General features: G+C 44.1%; 2 protein-coding genes across 8 annotated transcripts in view; one reads left to right on the top strand and one right to left on the bottom strand.

Annotated features, from left to right (window-relative positions):
• The window catches only part of Wdr41 (WD repeat domain 41), a 45,528-nt gene extending 28,995 nt beyond the window's left edge, over window positions 1-16,533 (top strand). Inside the window, exons 9-13 of the mRNA XM_075976290.1 lie at window positions 2,515-2,699; window positions 4,569-4,690; window positions 5,455-5,543; window positions 6,610-6,743; window positions 12,176-16,533. Coding sequence (XP_075832405.1) covers window positions 2,515-2,699; window positions 4,569-4,690; window positions 5,455-5,543; window positions 6,610-6,743; window positions 12,176-12,328 — 683 coding nt within the window. The 3' untranslated portion in view covers window positions 12,329-16,533. The remainder of the gene's footprint in view (window positions 1-2,514; window positions 2,700-4,568; window positions 4,691-5,454; window positions 5,544-6,609; window positions 6,744-12,175) is intronic.
• Window positions 15,696-18,156, bottom strand: part of Pde8b (phosphodiesterase 8B) — a 223,323-nt gene continuing 220,862 nt past the window's right edge. For all 7 annotated transcript variants that reach the window (XM_075976288.1, XM_075976286.1, XM_075976282.1 and 4 more), the window contains one exon: window positions 15,696-17,461. In XM_075976288.1, the coding sequence (XP_075832403.1) occupies window positions 17,352-17,461 (110 nt within the window). In that variant the 3' untranslated portion in view covers window positions 15,696-17,351. The remainder of the gene's footprint in view (window positions 17,462-18,156) is intronic.

The following is an 18,156-nucleotide window of genomic DNA, read 5'->3' as shown; positions in this document are numbered from 1 at the left end:
CATTCTAGCTAATGTCAGTGGGTACCAGGCTCAGTGAGAGACCCGGTCCTAAGGGAGTAAGGTGGAGAGCTGTTCTGGGTGTCCAAATGCTCCTCTCACCTCCACATGCATGTACAGAGGCCCACATATCTGCAAACACACATACAACATAGAAACATGTAACACACGCACACTCATGCACACGCATACACACACTTTCTAAAAAGAAGTGTGCTTTTTGGTGAGGTCATCCCAGGGCAGTCTTGGAATGATCTACTTGAACTCCCGAAAGTATGTTTGATGTGTGCCAAAACTTACTGAAGGGGTCTGTAAGCCTGGGGGTTTCCTAAGACATAAGCCGACGTTCCTACTCTCTTCTGGCAAAGGGCTCTATGTATTCATTTCATTCCTTTGCTTGTCCATGCTGCTGGTGTGTATGGCGCTCACAAAGCATTTGCGCTTGTGAGGAATGGATAGAGGGGGGCTGGGAGAGAGTTTCCTAAGTGGATTTTGATATTACAGGATGAAAGACATCCACTGTTAGCATCAGTGAGGATGTCTGGTGTGAAACCTTCTGAGTGGACTGTCTGGAACTATAAATAAATTACACAGGGAGAATTCTATGCTAAACTGAATGCCAGTCTTTTGCTTTTAGTGAAAAGATCCACAAGGTCATTGATACTGTGTTCCTGTTGTGTAAAAGAACCACAGAGGGGCAACTGCGTGGTCTCAAAGTTTTAACTCTGTGTCGATTACAGACCCAGGCCTGGGGTCAAGGAGCTCTTTTTCATCCTTAACTTCTTTGATTTTTTTTTTTTTCGAGTTCAGTGAAATCAGAGGAGGCTGTGGAAAGATTGGTACTGCTGAAGTACCCCGAACTGCCGCAGCGTTAAAGCTGGAAAGTTGTTTTCCTCCAGAGATCATAGCAAAACTTATATCCCCCCACAACGAATCCTGTAGTGATTGAGTAGCTGCAGACATTGCTAAGCTACCTATTATGACACCGAGACCAAGATAAAAATAATATCTGGGATGGCTGGTGACTTTTATTTCTAAGAGATTGTTCATCTGGCTGTGGCAGATTTCTGTCCTGCAGGTTTATTTGACAGATGGAATAATAAAGTTATAATTACCCACCCGTGTGTTCCTAAGTTGTAAATCACTGCACATTTAAATACTGCTAATGTAGAGTAATACCCATACTCAAGATAACATTATATTTTTTAAGAAATGGCTATATTTACAATTTAATTTGTTTTCTATAATAATCCTCAGTTAACGCATGAGGAATCCAAGGCAGAGAAAGGTTAATGATTTCCTTGAGACTACCTGGCTAGTAGCAGGCAGAGCCGGAACTGTTGCTTGAGCCCTGTGCTCAGTGCAGTGTTCTGTTCTGACTTACCTTAAATATGTAAGGCAGTAATAAATTACACTTGAGAGGGAATTTTTAGTCTAGCAGCTGCACAGTATCTATTAACTATATGATGTACAAATTGTCTAGGTCCTTAATTTAAATCTATTTGAGGGTTTTAAAGCTTATTGTTTTACAAGTTATATTCAAAATAAAAATATGATAATAACAAGAAACATGGAATTAAATTAAGAATGAAATTAAAATGAAAATTGTGCCATCATTCAGTATTAAACCCTAGTTCGCATATTTCTGTGTATTTCCTGAGCATATGTAGATGTATGCATTTGTATGTACATGGTTTACTGTTTTATAAGAGTATGGTGTGAACATAGTTCCATGTCAGTATAAATGTACTTTTACAGCTTAATTCTCAGTAGCTAATATTATTTTATTTTATGGTTGTCATTTTTGCTTTAGTCTACAGTTGGATATTTAGGTTGACCTCAGATTCTTAGGATTCTGTCTTGCAGCTTTGAACATATATTGTTTGCCTTTCCCTCAGGATAAATTCCTTCAGACGGAACTGGTGGGTCAGTGTGTTTGTTATTTTACAGTTTGACTCCTCTTAGTAAATAGATGATTTAAAATTTCTTTGATTATTAAAGTAGTTAGAGATGTTATCACATGTTTATTTTCCATCTATTTTCTTATTCTTAGTACTTCCTAGGGTTGGCTTATGAATTGAGTGTAATGAACTGTTTTGAGTTGCTAATTCTCCCCATTTTTAAATCATATGTGTATTGGTTTTGTTTTTTAATTTTAATTTTTTTTGCCAAGCAGATATTTCCTTGTATGTCTTCTTCTGCCCTGCTTCTTTTAGTGTTCTTTAGCCACTCTGTAGTCCTGGAACTACTTATTTAATTGACAATGTTTTGGGCATATCATTTAAAGGAAGATTCTTTTATTTTAATACCTGTAAAAGTTGACCAAACATTATAGATGGCATTTTTATTGACACAAACTGTAATATTTATCTTCAGTCACTGAACTATACCTTTGACTTCTTACTGTCATATTAATCTTCCTCTTTAGTTTGTCTAGGTACAATTAGGAAGCCCGTTCACTTTTATTTTTAGCCTAGAGAACATGATGAGTAATGGTGCGCTGGGGAACTTTTCTAGATACAAGTTTCGTCACCGGTTCCCATGTTGGAGAGCTGATCATCTGGGATGCCCTGGACTGGACCGTGCAGGCCTGTGAGCGTAGCTTCTGGAACCCATCTCCACAGCCAGATGCTCAGCAAGAAATAAAACTCTGCCAAAAGCAAAATGACATTTCTATTAATCATTTCACATGTGATGAAGAGGTAAAAAGTATAAATTATAATTGTTACAAATAAAACCAGCACCTGATATTTAAATCCTAATATGTTAGACATGATTCTGGGCAGCGGGGAGGCTCAAAGGCACTTCAGTGGGCAAAGGCACTTGCCACCAAGCCCAGCAACCTGAGTTCAGACAACAGGATCCACAGGATGGAAAACACCAAGACATGAATGCACTCGAGCACACATGCGTGCACACACACACACACACACACACACACACACACACACACACTCAAAGTAATGAAAAGGTTACTACCAATGGTTTCAGGTTCTAAAATGGTCTTATAGTTTCATAAAGAATGGACCACTTGTGTTAAGAAGAGATTTTAGTCCTTGTTCCTAATCTTGTAGGCAAAGAAATTATTGGAACACGAGTTTACATACCTAATTTGATTTTCAGTAAGCTGTCCCGTCGTGTTTGAGGTTCCTGTTTGATTTGTTTTCAGTTCTGATGTATGTCCTAGAGAGGCGAAAAGTTAAACCTGTGAGAAACGTTTCCCTTCTAGGTGGCTGGTGTCCTGGTCAGGATCCCTGGGCAAGAACAGCTGCTGTCTGTCTCTGGCCAGGCAGTAGAGTTTGTGAAGCTCACGCTGTAAAGCCAGCGCTGGCACTACTGACTCTTGCCTCTGATCCGAAGGTCTTCTCTCTAAGCCTCAGTGCTTCAGAAAATGTGTTTAAGGGGAGTTACTTATTTCAGTGTTCATAGCCATTGAGAAAGGGAGCGAAGGAAACCTTTCTTATTTCATTTTGTGCTTTTTATCCTAATTTCCATACTTGTTACCATTTTATTATTTTTGTTGAAAAATCATAAATAGCACTTTTATTTTCTTTGTACTATTTTGTGTGCCACCTTTGTGTATGTGTGAGTGTGTGTGTGTGCATGCGTGTTGCTATGTAGGTGTTTGCATGCGGTGCTATAGCCAATGCCAGGAGTATGAGTATGGAGGCTGGAGGTCAGTGCCAAGTTTTTTCCTCCATCACTTTTCACATTATTTAATTCTGAAAAACTTAAAAAATATATATTTCTTTGTATGTTTGCATGAGTATGCGTGTAGGTGTATGCAGTTGTGCTGTGGCTCGGGTGTGACTGTCAAGATAATTTGCAGGAGTTGGTTCTCTTCTCCCATCACACCTGGATCCCAGGGATGGAACTCAGGATATCAAGCTTGGTGGCAGGCGCCTTCCCTCTGAGCCATTTTACCAGCCCTTCAGTTTCATACATTTTAACTTGCCAGTCTGGAGAGTAACATCCATGCTTTCCCCTCATCCTCAGCAGATGCTGTAAGGTGGAGGTGAAGGGAACATTAGCAAAAACGCTCTCTGAAAACTCAAGTGTCTTAGCAGAAAGGCATTTCTGATGCTAGGTTTAGAACTTTTTCCTTTAACTCTTCAGATGACCTTCGGATAGTACCACTGCCGCATCTACCTCTTGGGTTGTTCATAGGTTTAAGATGTGCAGTGCGAGTGATTTTTGGCTCCATTTCCAGACAAAAGCAACTGAGCAAATCCCCAAGGGTACCATGTTCTCCAGAAGCCCAGGCTGCATGCACCTCGGTACCTTCTGCTGCAGGGCCCTGGTAGCAGCCACCACGCCTGCAGCTCGGGTCTCCAGAGAGCACCAAGGCAGAGCTGAGTTGCCCTGTGCAGAGCATTCCTCTGCTTGCTTGGTGTGCTAAGCCTTCCTTAGTGACTTTGACATTAGGGGTGGCAGAGGGCAGGACTGTAATTTTTGTCTGAAGACCGGGAAGGTAACAGTGGCTTCCCAGTGTCACAAAGGGGCAGGAAATCTATTATAGTAAAGACTAGTTTTATGCCAATTTCTGAAGTTTCTCCACTCCTGCCCCCCAGAACATATTTGTTGCCGTTGGAAGGGGGCTGTATGTGTATAACCTACAACTGAAGCGTGTGATTGCCTGCCAGAAAGCTGCGCATGACTCCACCATCCTCCACATCGTCAGACTCCCCAACAGGTACATTCCCATCCTCCACATCGTCAGACTCCCCAACAGGTGCATTCCCATCTCTCTGCCAAGACGAGACAGTCACGGCTCCGAGGCCCCTAGCGTGATGTCTGCAGTGGCCAGATTACCTAGCTCCACGGCTTGACCTTGGTATTCTTTTGGAAATAGAGAATGTTCCATGACTGACTGTAACTGAAGAGTCTGCAGCAATACATGACAGACAGAAATTTACAAGAGCAAGGTTAAATGAATTAGACTGTTGTTTCTTAAAAGAAAATTTTAAATTGTTAATAAGGTTAAAAAACCAGGATCACTTATAATGTACTATTTTTATATATTCTATAAACTAATTTTTTAATGGTGTTGTATGTTTATGGCTAAAATCGGATGTAGCCCTTGCTGTCTGAGGCTATAAATGAGGGTTGATTTGGCAGTTAAGATTCCACTGATGAAGTCACAGAGTAGGATTTTCCATGCAGCGTCCTTCCAATGAGAGGAACCGTGGGAAGAGATGTAAAAAGAGGCGGGAAGGAGGAGACTGCTTAGGATATTGTGAGACTGCTTAGGTTATTGTGTAGTTTGTGTCATTTTTCTGAATAGTCTTTAAAAAAAATGGAGATGATATTTGACGTCACTTGAGCCAACGTCACAGGGTGTAATGTGTGCTTTGCCAAACTGTGATGGTCTGTCTTGCTCCAGCGATTTCAGCAGCTAGCACTCGGCCTTCCAAGTACTCTTTCTGGCTTTTTCCATCTGGCTTTTTATTCTGACAGGCAGTTAATCTCATGCTCAGAAGATGGCAGTGTACGCATTTGGGAGGTCCGAGAGAAACAGCAGCTGCCAGCTGAACCTGTCCCAACAGGTGCGTGCCCTCCCCCACAGAGCATGCTGTTCCCGCTCCCTCCCTCATTTCTTTCTCCTCCCCTTCTTCCTTCCTTTCTCATCTCATCCAGCAGGAAGATGAGAGGTGACAATGAGGAACCCCAGGAGCGGCATAGAATGTGCCCCATGCAGGCATCAGACACTGGCAGCATGCCTCTGGTGCTTGGAATTAGGAGTTGGCATCTGAATTTCACTTCAGTGTAAAACTATCTCTTTATTTCAATTGAAGTCAATTGCAATTTTATTATTTTGAGAGAAAACTAAATTTTACATAATTCAAATGACCAGGTAGCCTACTGAAGTAATTACATACCTATAATATTGTCTATATTTCTGACTGACACAAAACTTGTATGATTGATAGAAAAGCATTATTAACACTCAATGTGATCTACAGAAAAAAAAAACAACTTGCCTTTCCTTGTTAATGTCATAATCTCCTGAGCTCTTTTAGGGGTTTGGTTTGAAAAATGAGTCTGGATATTTGAATGAATTTAACTATTGATCCTTAATATGTCAAATACTGGTGTTCTTAATTTCTTGTCTTTTTCAGTTTACTTGAAGTTCTGGGATTCTCTCTCTCTCTCTCTCTCTCTCTCTCTCTCTCTCTCTCTCTCTCTCTCACACACACACACACACAGAGAGAGAGACAGAGACAGAGACAGAGACAGAGAGAGAGACAGAGAGAGAGAGACAGAGAGAGACAGAGACAGAGAGACAGAGACAGAGAGATTTCCCTCTGTTTTGTTCATATGTCTTCTCCCTGATTTTCGAGGATTACATAAAACCTTCAAGGCTGCTTACTTCTCTTACATTCCAATGTCTGTCTGTTTTTTTGGTGGATGAGTAGGGGCTGTAGAAAAGATGTGGAGCTAGGCAAGGTAAGAAGAATACAACATAATATATCCACAGGTCCTGGCTAGTGCTGTCAGCTTAGCCCTTGACACACCTAAGTATGAGACACGATTTTATTGAAATTTTCTGCTTTTCAGTAAGGAAAAAGCACAGGAGCTTTTGAAATGACTGAAATAATTGTATTTTTGTAGGGTTTTTTAATATGTGGGGCTTCGGGAGAGTGAACAAACAAGCCAGCCAGCCTGTTAAAAAGCAGCAAGAAAATGGCACTACGTGTTCCCTGGAGCTCATCGGAGACTTGATCGGCCACTCATCCTCCGTGGAGGTACCACTTTTAGTAGGCGTGCAGTGCAGGCAGCTCCTGCTTTTGCAGCACGGTTCTTTTCTCATGCATTTGCTGTAATTAAGACTCACACATTCTCAGCTGTAGGCTTTGGCAAGATAAGAATCAGAATAAGATAGTGATAGTACAAGTGGTTAGGGTCCTCCTTCTTACAGATAGGATTTGAGGAAGTAAACAATGTATTGGTTTAAGAACGAGCTTAGTCTCCACTGTATAGGAGGTGAAGCTAGCTCATCAATCTTGGGCAATGTTGGTGACTTTGACTATGTATCACAGCAGTCACCAGAGGACGTGTAGAATGTTGTGGCTGTGTGTGTAGGGTAAGAGCCTGAACAGAATCTAATTCCAGGGATCATAACCAAATTTAGGATTGGAGCACTGTTTCCAGCTGCTAGTGATAGACCCTGTTACTGCGTCACTTTGCATTATGAGGTTCAGGAACTATGCGGAGAAGTCTCCCTTGTGGAACTGCAGACACATTAATAATTGACAGTAAGCTCCATTGTCTGCAACGAGGGAGGGAACTGATGGCAATGAAGGGGTGATGGGAACTGGAACAGCGTAAGAATAGCAGTGGGGGGGGGCCCTAAGGGATGCATTTCCTGAATTGGCCAGTGAGGAACAAATTACTTTTAATTTGGGTAGGCATCCATACTTAGAAGCAGCAGTCACAGCCACCATTGACCATTTCCTGAAGTTTAAAAAGAGGTATAAAATGCAACCCTTGTCCTCACAGATCTGATACTTCAGTAGAGAGGAAGGAAAAAGACCCAGTGAGCTCCTAATCAAGACTACTTCGGCTGACCCTGGTGAAAAGCAGCCAGGGAGTTAAAAGGAACACTTCTTGCTGTATCCTGTAGAATTTTCTAGAGACAGAGGATTTGAGATGAGCCTCAGTGTAGCATGAGGGGCCCGCTTGTTGGGGTTTCTATCCCGCCTAGTACCCCACAGCTGGCAAGCCCCAAGAAAATCACACAGAAATCTCTATAAGTTATAAAACTGATTGACCCATTAGCACAGTCTTCTTATTAGCTCTTGTAGCTTATATTAACGCAGTATTCTTATCTATGCTAGCCACACGGCTCAGTACCTTTCTCAGCCGGGGAGGTCACATGTTGCCTCTTCGGTGGTCTGGGCTGGACTGGGGAATGCGCTTCCTCTTTCCTATAATTCTCCTGTTCTCATTGCCCAGCCTCTACTTCCTGTCTGGTTGACCCGCCTATACTTTCTGCCTGGCCAGTCAGTGTTTTATTAAAATACATAATTGACAGAATAAGGATAATTCTCCCGCACCACCTCAGAGGCTAGGTTGGACTAAAAGGTACACAGCCAAGGCCCTGTGCAACCTCTCTTGTTGGGTGCTGTACCTTGCTCATCTTCGCTGTCCTTTAAGATGTAGCTCAGGGCTTTGTTTTGGCTTCGTTTTGGCGTGGGTGGCTGTGGTGCAGGTTACAGATGGTGAGCATCCACGTGGTAACCACAGGCATAGACAGTGTGTTGGCTGTGGTACAGGTTACAGATGGTGAGCATCCATGTGGTAACCACAGGTATAGACAGTGTGTTGGCTGTGGTACAGGTTACAGATGGTGAGCATCCATGTGTAACCACAGGTATATACAGTGTGTTGGCTGTGGTGCAGGTTACAGATGGTGAGCATCCATGTGGTAACCACAGGTATAGACAGTGTGTTGGCTGTGGTACAGGTTACAGATGGTCAGCATCCATGTAGTAACCACAGGCATAGACAGTGTGTTGGCTGTGGTACAGGTTACAGATGGTGAGCATCCATGTGGTAACCACAGGTATATACAGTGTGTTGGCTGTGGTACAGGTTACAGATGGTGAGCATCCATGTGGTAACCACAGGCATAGACAGTGTGTTGGCTGTGGTACAGGTTACAGATGGTGAGCATCCACGTGGTAGACCACAGGCATAGACAGTGTGTTGGCTGTGGTGCAGGTTACAGATGGTGAGCATCCATGTGGTAGACCACAGGCATAGACAGTGTGTTGGCTGTGGTACAGGTTACAGATGGTGAGCATCCATGTGGTAACCACAGGCATAGACAGTGTGTTGGCTGTGGTGCAGGTTACAGATGGTGAGCATCCATGTGGTAACCACAGGTATATACAGTGTGTTGGCTGTGGTGCAGGTTACAGATGGTGAGCATCCATGTGGTAGACCACAGGTATAGACTGTGTGTTGGCTGTGGTACAGGTTACAGATGGTGAGCATCCATGTGGTAACCACAGGTATATACAGTGTGTTGGCTGTGGTACAGGTTACAGATGGTGAGCATCCATGTGGTAACCACAGGTATATACAGTGTGTTGGCTGTGGTGCAGGTTACAGATGGTGAGCATCCATGTGGTAACCACAGGTATAGACAGTGTGTTGGCTGTGGTACAGGTTACAGATGGTGAGCATCCATGTGGTAACCACAGGTATAGACAGTGTGTTGGCTGTGGTGCAGGTTACAGATGGTGAGCATCCATGTGGTAACCACAGGTATATACAGTGTGTTGGCTGTGGTACAGGTTACAGATGGTGAGCATCCATGTGGTAGACCACAGGCATAGACAGTGTGTTGGCTGTGGTGCAGGTTACAGATGGTGAGCATCCATGTGGTAACCACAGGTATAGACAGTGTGTTGGCTGTGGTACAGGTTACAGATGGTGAGCATCCATGTGGTAACCACAGGTATAGACAGTGTGTTGGCTGTGGTGCAGGTTACAGATGGTGAGCATCCATGTGGTAGACCACAGGCATAGACAGTGTGTTGGCTGTGGTGCAGGTTACAGATGGTGAGCATCCATGTGGTAACCACAGGTATATACAGTGTGTTGGCTGTGGTACAGGTTACAGATGGTGAGCATCCATGTGGTAGACCACAGGCATAGACAGTGTGTTGGCTGTGGTGCAGGTTACAGATGGTGAGCATCCATGTGGTAACCACAGGTATAGACAGTGTGTTGGCTGTGGTACAGGTTACAGATGGTGAGCATCCATGTGGTAACCACAGGTATAGACAGTGTGTTGGCTGTGGTGCAGGTTACAGATGGTGAGCATCCATGTGGTAGACCACAGGCATAGACAGTGTGTTGGCTGTGGTGCAGGTTACAGATGGTGAGCATCCATGTGGTAACCACAGGTATATACAGTGTGTTGGCTGTGGTACAGGTTACAGATGGTGAGCATCCATGTGGTAACCACAGGCATACACTGTGTTTTGGCGGATTGGTCGGATGGAATAATTGGGTTTCCACCAACACCAATCAAAGAAAAAGCCGAAAGAAGTAAGGCCAAGGAGTTTGGGCTTTATTTTTAAAATATTGGGGACTCATTGAACATACTAAGAATGTTTTATGGGTGTTTGCCTGCAGTGCTCAAGAAGGCAAGAAGAGGGTGTTGGGATCCCCAGGGACTGAATTACAGCTGGTTGTGAGGTATCATGTAGGTTCTGGGAATCGAACCCAGGCCTTCTGGAAGAGCAGTCAGTGCACTTAACAGCTGAGCCATCTCTTCAGCTCCTCCTGCCACACACACACACACACAAAAGTTTTAAGGATAGAGGAGACCTTAGAAATGGCGCATTTGTCATTAGGTAAGTGGGAGGGTTAGAAAGTCCTTGAAAGCATTCGCATTTTCACCTCCTTGCTGCCCCCAAGCCTTTCCATACTCTACACGCATGGCAAGTACCTGTCACCAAGCTACCCCCCATCCTGCATTTTTAAAAAGCTCTTCTGACTTCATTGGCAAGTTCAGACCCTGTAGCTAGCAGGTGCTGCCTCCTGAATATCCTCAGGGCTTTTGTGTTCTCACCCTCTGCGCATGCCCCGAGGACCCTGGCTCCTGAGAAAGTTTGCTCCTATATTTCTCCCTTCTGCTCCGTAGTCATCAGTAAGTCCCGACCTTTGACCCTACTCTCTTGTCCCTGACTTTTGTTCGGCTCATCCCTTCTTACACTGGGTCCTAAAGGGCCTTGCCCTAGTTTAGTCCTAGTTCTCTCTCTAGCCCCACTTCTCTCCATCCACAGCATCCTCCTTGTCGGATCTGCACTGGCCTCCATGCTCTTCCTTCTCTAGCACATCCTTTCCCCAGTTACTGCTGCATCTCCACTCTTCTGAGTTTCAGTGACATGCATGCTACAGGGCAGAACTGATTAGAGTCTCTCATCAGTATCCCAGTTGTTACAGCTGGCCCGGCTTTCAAGCACTGGTACCCCAGTTGTTACAGCTGGCCCTGGCTTTCAAGCACTGGTACCCCACTTGTTACAGCTGGCCCGGCTTTCAAGCACTGGTACCCAGTTGTTACAGCTGGCCCGGCTTTCAAGCACTGGTACCCAGTTGTTACAGCTGGCCCGGCTTTTAAGCACTGGTATCCCAGTTGTTACAGCTGGCCCTGGCTTTCAAGCACTGGTACCCCACTTGTTACAGCTGGCCCGGCTTTCAAGCATTGGTACCCCAGTTTTTACAGCTGGCCCGGCTTTCAAGCATTGGTACCCCAGTTGTTACAGCTGGCCCTGGCTTTCAAGCACTGGTACCCCAGTTGTTACAGCTGGCCCTGGCTTTCAAGCATTGGTACCCCAGTTGTTACAGCTGGCCCTGGCTTTCAAGCACTGGTACCCAGTTGTTACAGCTGGCTCTGGCTTTCAAGCATTGGTACCCAGTTGTTACAGCTGGCCCTGGCTTTCAAGCATTGGTACCCCAGTTATTACAGCTGGCCCTGGCTTTCAAGCATTGGTACCCCAGTTGTTACAGCTGGCCCTGGCTTTCAAGCATTGGTACCCCAGTTCTTGCAGCTGGCCCTGGCTTTTAAACTGAAGTCTCTCAGTAAATGCTGTGTGCTGACACGTCACCTCTGCTTTACAGAGATCGCTGAAGTCAGTGTTTATCTCAGGCAATTTCATTAGTAGCCATACTAGTAAATAATGCAAGTGTGAGGGGACCCAGACCTGACAGAATCAAACTAAAGCCCATATGTGAATAATTAATTGTGGTAAACCCAGAAGATACCTTGAGAAATCGCTGTTACTGTTGTTCTGTAGTTGATCAACAAAATCCATTAAAATGTTAATACTGGCTGTACTGACAGGTTTTGAAAAGAAAAGTTTCCCGAGGCTAGGTGGCATATGCCTGTAATCCTAGCACTCAGGAGGCTAACCGAGCAGGAGGTTGTAGGCTTCAAGCTAGCCCAGACTGCATAAGTGAGCCCTGGCAAAAGTTAGGGGCTCAGTGGTAGAACAGCCACAGGAGACCCTGGCTTGGATCACCAACACTGAAACAAGAGAGTCACTCATTAGAGACTTTGCATTCAAATCCAGAGAGACCTCCTCGTCTGTTAGCACACACAGTGATCTAGCATTAGCCTCTTCTTGATGGTCTTGAACTAGTCTTTCAATTTATTTTACAGATGTTTCTATACTTTGAAGATCATGGACTAGTGACATGCTCTGCAGATCATCTCATTATTCTGTGGAAAAATGGAGAGCGAGAATCTGGACTCCGAAGTATAAAGTTATTTCAGAAGCTAGAAGAGGATGGTGACCTACACCCCGCTGTCTAGTTGAAGGATCGCACAGATACGTGAGCCTTGACCATCGAATGAAGGGCAGAACTCTGAAAGCTGCTACACACTGTTCACTTAGATTTGTAATGTTCTTCTTGCCTATGAAGTTCTGTCTGTCTGTCAGGAGCAAGTGTGTCCACCTAAGGACACAGCACAGGTTTCTGCTGGACCTTGCTGCCGTGGCATAGTGGGTGCTGTGTTTTGTTTCGGAAAGTGATGGGGGAAAAGGGAACTGTAAAGCTGTCCCATTCTTTAGTTTTATCTATTTAGGGTTCCTTCAAAGACTGCTTGGGAGTTGTCAGGATAGACCTATCCATTCTGCTAATTCTCCTACTCTCTAGTAGCTTCAGTGTTCACTAGAATTAAATTTGAGTATTAGTCAAAAAAGAATTATTTTCTTTAAGTACAACACTTCTTTTTGGTACTAATTTAAGTCACTGAAAAAAAGATCCCATTGTCCCTACTAAAATCCCGCAGTGCTTCAGTCCACAGGGTACATTTCTTTCTCAGTGTGAACCGGCCTGGGCAGTTACTGGCCAGAATAGTTCTTAGATGTTTCTCTGATGAGTCCAGCGTTAGGAAAGACACAGCGCTTTTCTGAGGTCAGGAACTGCAGCTAAATTGCCCTAACCATCTCCTTTCCTTTGTGTTAATATGAAATGTTCAAGGACAGACCCACCGTTTGGGTCTTTGAAGATCCACTAGGACTGGACCATCTCCGTTGCCCTACCAGCCTATGGCACTATTCTCACTTTTGGCACTGAAACATAAAATGTCTTCTGTACTGTAGTGGGGATTACTCTTGTTGATTAGGGAATCTTATTCAAGACAGATAGGATGTGGGATGTTAGGCACCTGATCCTTCTCCAGGAGAACGCCTACGTACTTGGGTGTGCACATGTGTGTACTATGCTCCCTGGATGGATGCTATAAATTCTTGTTTCCACTGGTTTCAGCTTTCACCGCTGCCTACGAAGATTGGATTGGTAGCATTAGGATGGTAGGTAGATCAGTGGCAAATGTTAGGAATGAGGAAACCAAGGCCTGTGGAGGCTAGCTTGTTCTCTAGCACCCGTTGTTATCACTGAACACCCATAAAAACAGACAGGTTGGTGTAGGAGGTCCTTCTGTATTTGTGTCGCTTTCATTGGTTAATCAATAAAGAAACTGCTTGGCCTGATAGGGCAGAACTTAGATAGGCAGAGAAGACAAAACTGTATTCTGGGAGAAAGAAAGCAGCAGATAGGTGAATCTCCTGCCTGAGACTGACGCTGGTTAGGCTCTTTCCTGGTAAGCCACAACCTTGGTGTTACACAGATTGGTGGAAATGGGTTAGATCAGGATGTGAGAATTGGCCAAAAGAGGCTAGATATAATGGGCCAGGCAGTAATTTAATTAATACAATTTCTGTGTGGTTATTTCGGGGGTTAAGCAGGCCGGGCGGCGGGACACAACCCACACCTCCTACAATAACAGATGAGGAGAGGGAGGGAGGCTGAGAGGACTTCATGGTGACCATGCCAGGAAAATCAGCGTTTACAGTCCTTGCTGCTGTTGTAGTTCACAATGAAAATAGCTTGGTTGGAAAGAATAATATTAAAATGTAAGCTACCTTAATGAGGACAGAGCAGCATGCGAATGAGAAAAAAGACAGTGTCTTTTAGCCAGCATACCATTGTTATTTGAGGAGTCAACACAGGAGGCAGCTTTCTCCATTCTTCCTGAGGATGAGCTATGAGCAGCACTGTCAGCCAGGGAGACGAGCCGTCTGCTCTATGCATCAGCTCACTGGCACTTGGGCTAATTTATTTTAGACTCACTTAAAGCTTTGAATTTTGCTCTGTAGATGGACTTCCACCTTTTACTAGCGAGTTTTTCCTTTGCAAATTTTGTATTAGGCCATTAGCTAGTAAGGATGTCTTCTTAAATGATAAAAGACAAAGAATTCATATGGTTTTTGTTGCTTTTCTGTTTTGTTTTTTATACCTGTTTCCTAACCTGATTTGGATTCCTGTTTTGTGGTGGAAATCTGCTCAAATTGAGTGGCTGAAGTCATCCTTAAATTTTTTCTTTTTAAATTTTGTCTCCTCTGTGTGTGTTCTTTTGTTTTTGTTTTTTGTTTTGTTTTGTTTTTTGATACAGGGTTTCACTGTGTAGCCCTGGCTGTCCTGGAGCTAGCTCTCATAGACCGGGCTGGCCTCGAACTCACAGAGATCCTCCTGCTCTGCCTCCCTAGTGCTGGGATTAAAGGCGTACACCACTACTTCCAGCCATGCTTGAGTTTTAAGAGCAGACAGGATTGGAGTCCAGCATTGCTGTTGTTCCATTTCATTTGACCAGTTTCCCACCGCTGAGAAACTGGTCAAATAGAGTGTTCTCCAGCCTAGGGGAGACCTTGTGTGAGTGTCCCGAGGTCAGGGAGACGAGCATGATAAGGTGACCATGGCAAGGTCTTTGCTCTTCGGTAGTTACATGTAGACCGTTCCTAGGACTTGAACTTGCAATTTAGAGGAAGAAAATTAGAGCTAAGGCCAGTATATACTATGTGCGTGTTTCTCTACTTCAGTCACCTAGCTGTCTGTACCAGATCAGTGTGTACAGTGTGCCTTGTTGTCGCCCTTAAAATACTTGGAGCTGGGTCTCTAGGTGCATCTGTGCAGCGCAGGCTTGTCCACTGCTCACAGGCTGGATAGATGCCAAGAGTACTGATGCCATCTTTCTTTGCGGGGGAGGGTAGCCACCCCTAACTGAGGAGTGGCTGAAACAGTTACCGTTCTGGCTCATGTAAGAGTATTTTAAGACCAACTTCCCTCTTCGGCAGAGTCATTAATAATAGTATTAACATGACTTTCCTTTATGTTTTCCTAAGTTAATGTGTGTCCTCACCACACATGGTGTCACAGCAAACAGGAGTGAGAGACACTGACAGCAGTTTATCTGTGTCACATCGATACATATCTGAGATGCAGGAACATTACCTGAAAGTCCATGATTCTAGTAAATTGGAAGAATGTGCCTCTTAGCAACTCAGAAGATGGCTGTAATTTACACTGGTAGTGAGGAGATCACACTAAAACCCTAGCACCTCGACATCTCAGGGCACTTAACATCCACATGTTACTAGCATTTGAGGTTAGCATGAAGTTGATACGGCATATCCCTGAGCAAGCTGTAATGTTGCATATAGGCGATGCCAAGTGCCTGGCCAGTGTTCCCTGCCGAGTGGAACTGAAAGCAGGCTCCTCAGAGAAAGATTGTCCTTGCTCCAGCCAGCTTCTGAAGCCCAAAGAGATCCTGTGCTCTGACCTCAGTGTTCTGGAAACAGACTGACAACTCGTGAAATAAAAGACACTAGGACCCCAAATTTGAAATTATGAAAAGTTTAGGCCAAAGAGATAAAATAAAAACAGCTGTTGGGAATGAAAAATGACTGTAAGAATTTAGTTACAAGAACTTGACAAAAACATTTCCTCACATGTACACAATGCGGCAATACAATACAAAGCCAGCTCTGTCCCCACCAGTGAATCAAGGCCTCCTGCCGTCTAGCAAAAATAATTTAGATGCTTTTCTGTGCATGGAATTGTCATATATGTTTACACTTTGGTACAAAACATAGAAAAAAACATTGGCACATTACATAGTGATAAGTTATCTTTTTCTTCTCCATGTCCCGAGTTTTTACATAGCCTGCAGTCCAATTTTCATTTGGGAAAAATGTAGCTACTGATTCAATCAGTTCGGTTTCTATGCCTCTTAAAAATGCGTCATGGGGTACAGATAAAATAAAACTAAGGTATTTCGTTTACTTAGTTTCTGATATTCGTAATACACAGAGAAGGGATTGCTGATAAAAGAGAAAGGAAAAATCTCGAGTCTGACTTTATGCCGAGCACAGAAGGTTGTGAAAAGAGTCGTATAAAAATATGCCCTGTGCTTTCAGCCTTCATACAATTAATAGCTTAAAATAGTGTTTACTGCCTCTCCGTACGCCTGTCTTCCGATATATTTACATTTCCTGCAATCCCTTTTTACATCAGTAAAGCAAATGGCATGATCTCAAATATAAATTAAGAATATCTGAACCTTGAAACTTTCCCATTTCCTCCCCAAATTCAGATGTACAGGTAATGCCCAGAAAATTCTAGGGGCGAAGATCCAGGGCATTTAGATTATTTTAATAAAAATCTTTGAACAACAAATATATATATATAAATTTTTCTTCTCTTAAGTTTTTTTTTTAAAGCTTGCTCACGAGCATTTGTATTTAATGGCTTTTATAGATACTCTTGACGTGTGTCTGTGAGCCTGAAGCCGGGGACACTCAGGCAAGCTCCCGCTCCTTCCCCATCAGTTGGCCTCCTATAAGGTGAGTCCCTTCCAGGAATGAGGGCTCCGCAAGTGGCTGACGCTCATCAGAGGGACACTCACCAGGCCAAGGCTGTGTTCTCACAGGGGCGTCACGCTACCTGCCATGTAGTCCTGGCCGCCGTGATGCTAACTAGTTTAGCGATAATCTCGTCCTCATTCTGCGCATCTTAAAGTAGCTTCTTTTCTTACATATATCTGCTCAGAGAAGCTTTTTAGGAACCCTTCATACTCCTGCCGCCGAGGAAAGTAGTGCAGCTAAATCTCAGTAGTGAGTGTTCCGGTGGACACTGGCCACGTGGCATGGTCTCCATCAGGATGGACTCACAGACGCCAGGTTCTCTGCTTCTGTGTCCTGCGTGTAACTACAGAGAGTCAGCTCCATGGTTTTGTAAGGGCACGCACAGCGTGGCAGAGGAGACTGCCAAGTGGTTCGTTTTGTCACTAAGTGATTTAAAAGAACATATTTTTACTGATGGAATATAACTTTCTGAAAAATGAAATTTGGGGGCGTGCATGACTCATATCAGCTATTAAACACTAGCTCCTTAATCTACACCTGTTCTCATCATACAGAAAAGCCTCTTGTTCACATGACTCTGCAGTTCACAGTGTCCGTCGTAGATCAAGAGGCCCCTTTTCCGGCCTGGCTTTAGCTGTCAGATGGAAGTCTCAGACTTTTGCACTTGAGGTCATCCAGTGTCTTCCAGTGTTTGTAGTTATCTGCCAAGTGCTGCATCAGGGCTGGCAGGTGTGCAAAGGCTGCAGGGACATGAACAGAATCCAGAGAAACCCATTACACTAAGTTGGATCTTGGGAGTACTTACTAGGCTTAGCCTTGGGGAGCAGAAGTAGAGAAGATAGTATCCTGCTTGACATACAATCTTGAGGACCTGAGCGCAGTCCACAGACCATATAAAAAAGCTGGCCATGGTAGCATGCACTTGTAAAATCCCATCTTTGGGGGGGTAACAAAGACAGATCCCTGGGGCTCACTAGCCAGTCAGCCAGCCTGCCTAATCTAATTGGGAGGTTCCAGGCCAATAAGAAGCCCTGTATAAAGACAAAAGCGGCTGGCTCCTGAGGTACAACACCTGAGGATGAACTTTGATGTCTGTTTGCATGTGTACCCCACAAAAAGAACAGAAGGACAGAGATCCCCAAGGCCTTGGGCTGCAAGTCAACATATGTATGAAAACACTAGTTTTCTTTCTTTGATTTATTTATTTATGCTGGACGGTGATGGCACATTCCTTCAATCCCAGCATTTGGGAGGCAGAGGCAGGCCAACCTGGTCTGCAAGAGCTAATTCCAGGACAGGCTAGGACTGTTACACAGAGAAACGCTGTCTCAAAAAAAAAATCATTTGTTTGTTTTGTAGTGCTAGGAGTTGAACCCAGTAGGCAAGCACTCCTCTACTTTGAGCTGTGAGCGACACCCCAGTTAGCTGCTGAAAT

This window comes from Microtus pennsylvanicus, chromosome 6 (genome assembly GCF_037038515.1).
Source record: "Microtus pennsylvanicus isolate mMicPen1 chromosome 6, mMicPen1.hap1, whole genome shotgun sequence".
Classification (NCBI taxonomy): Eukaryota; Metazoa; Chordata; class Mammalia; order Rodentia; family Cricetidae; genus Microtus; species Microtus pennsylvanicus.
Note: the sequence above shows the minus strand (reverse complement) of the source record. Positions and strands in the feature narration are given on the sequence as shown.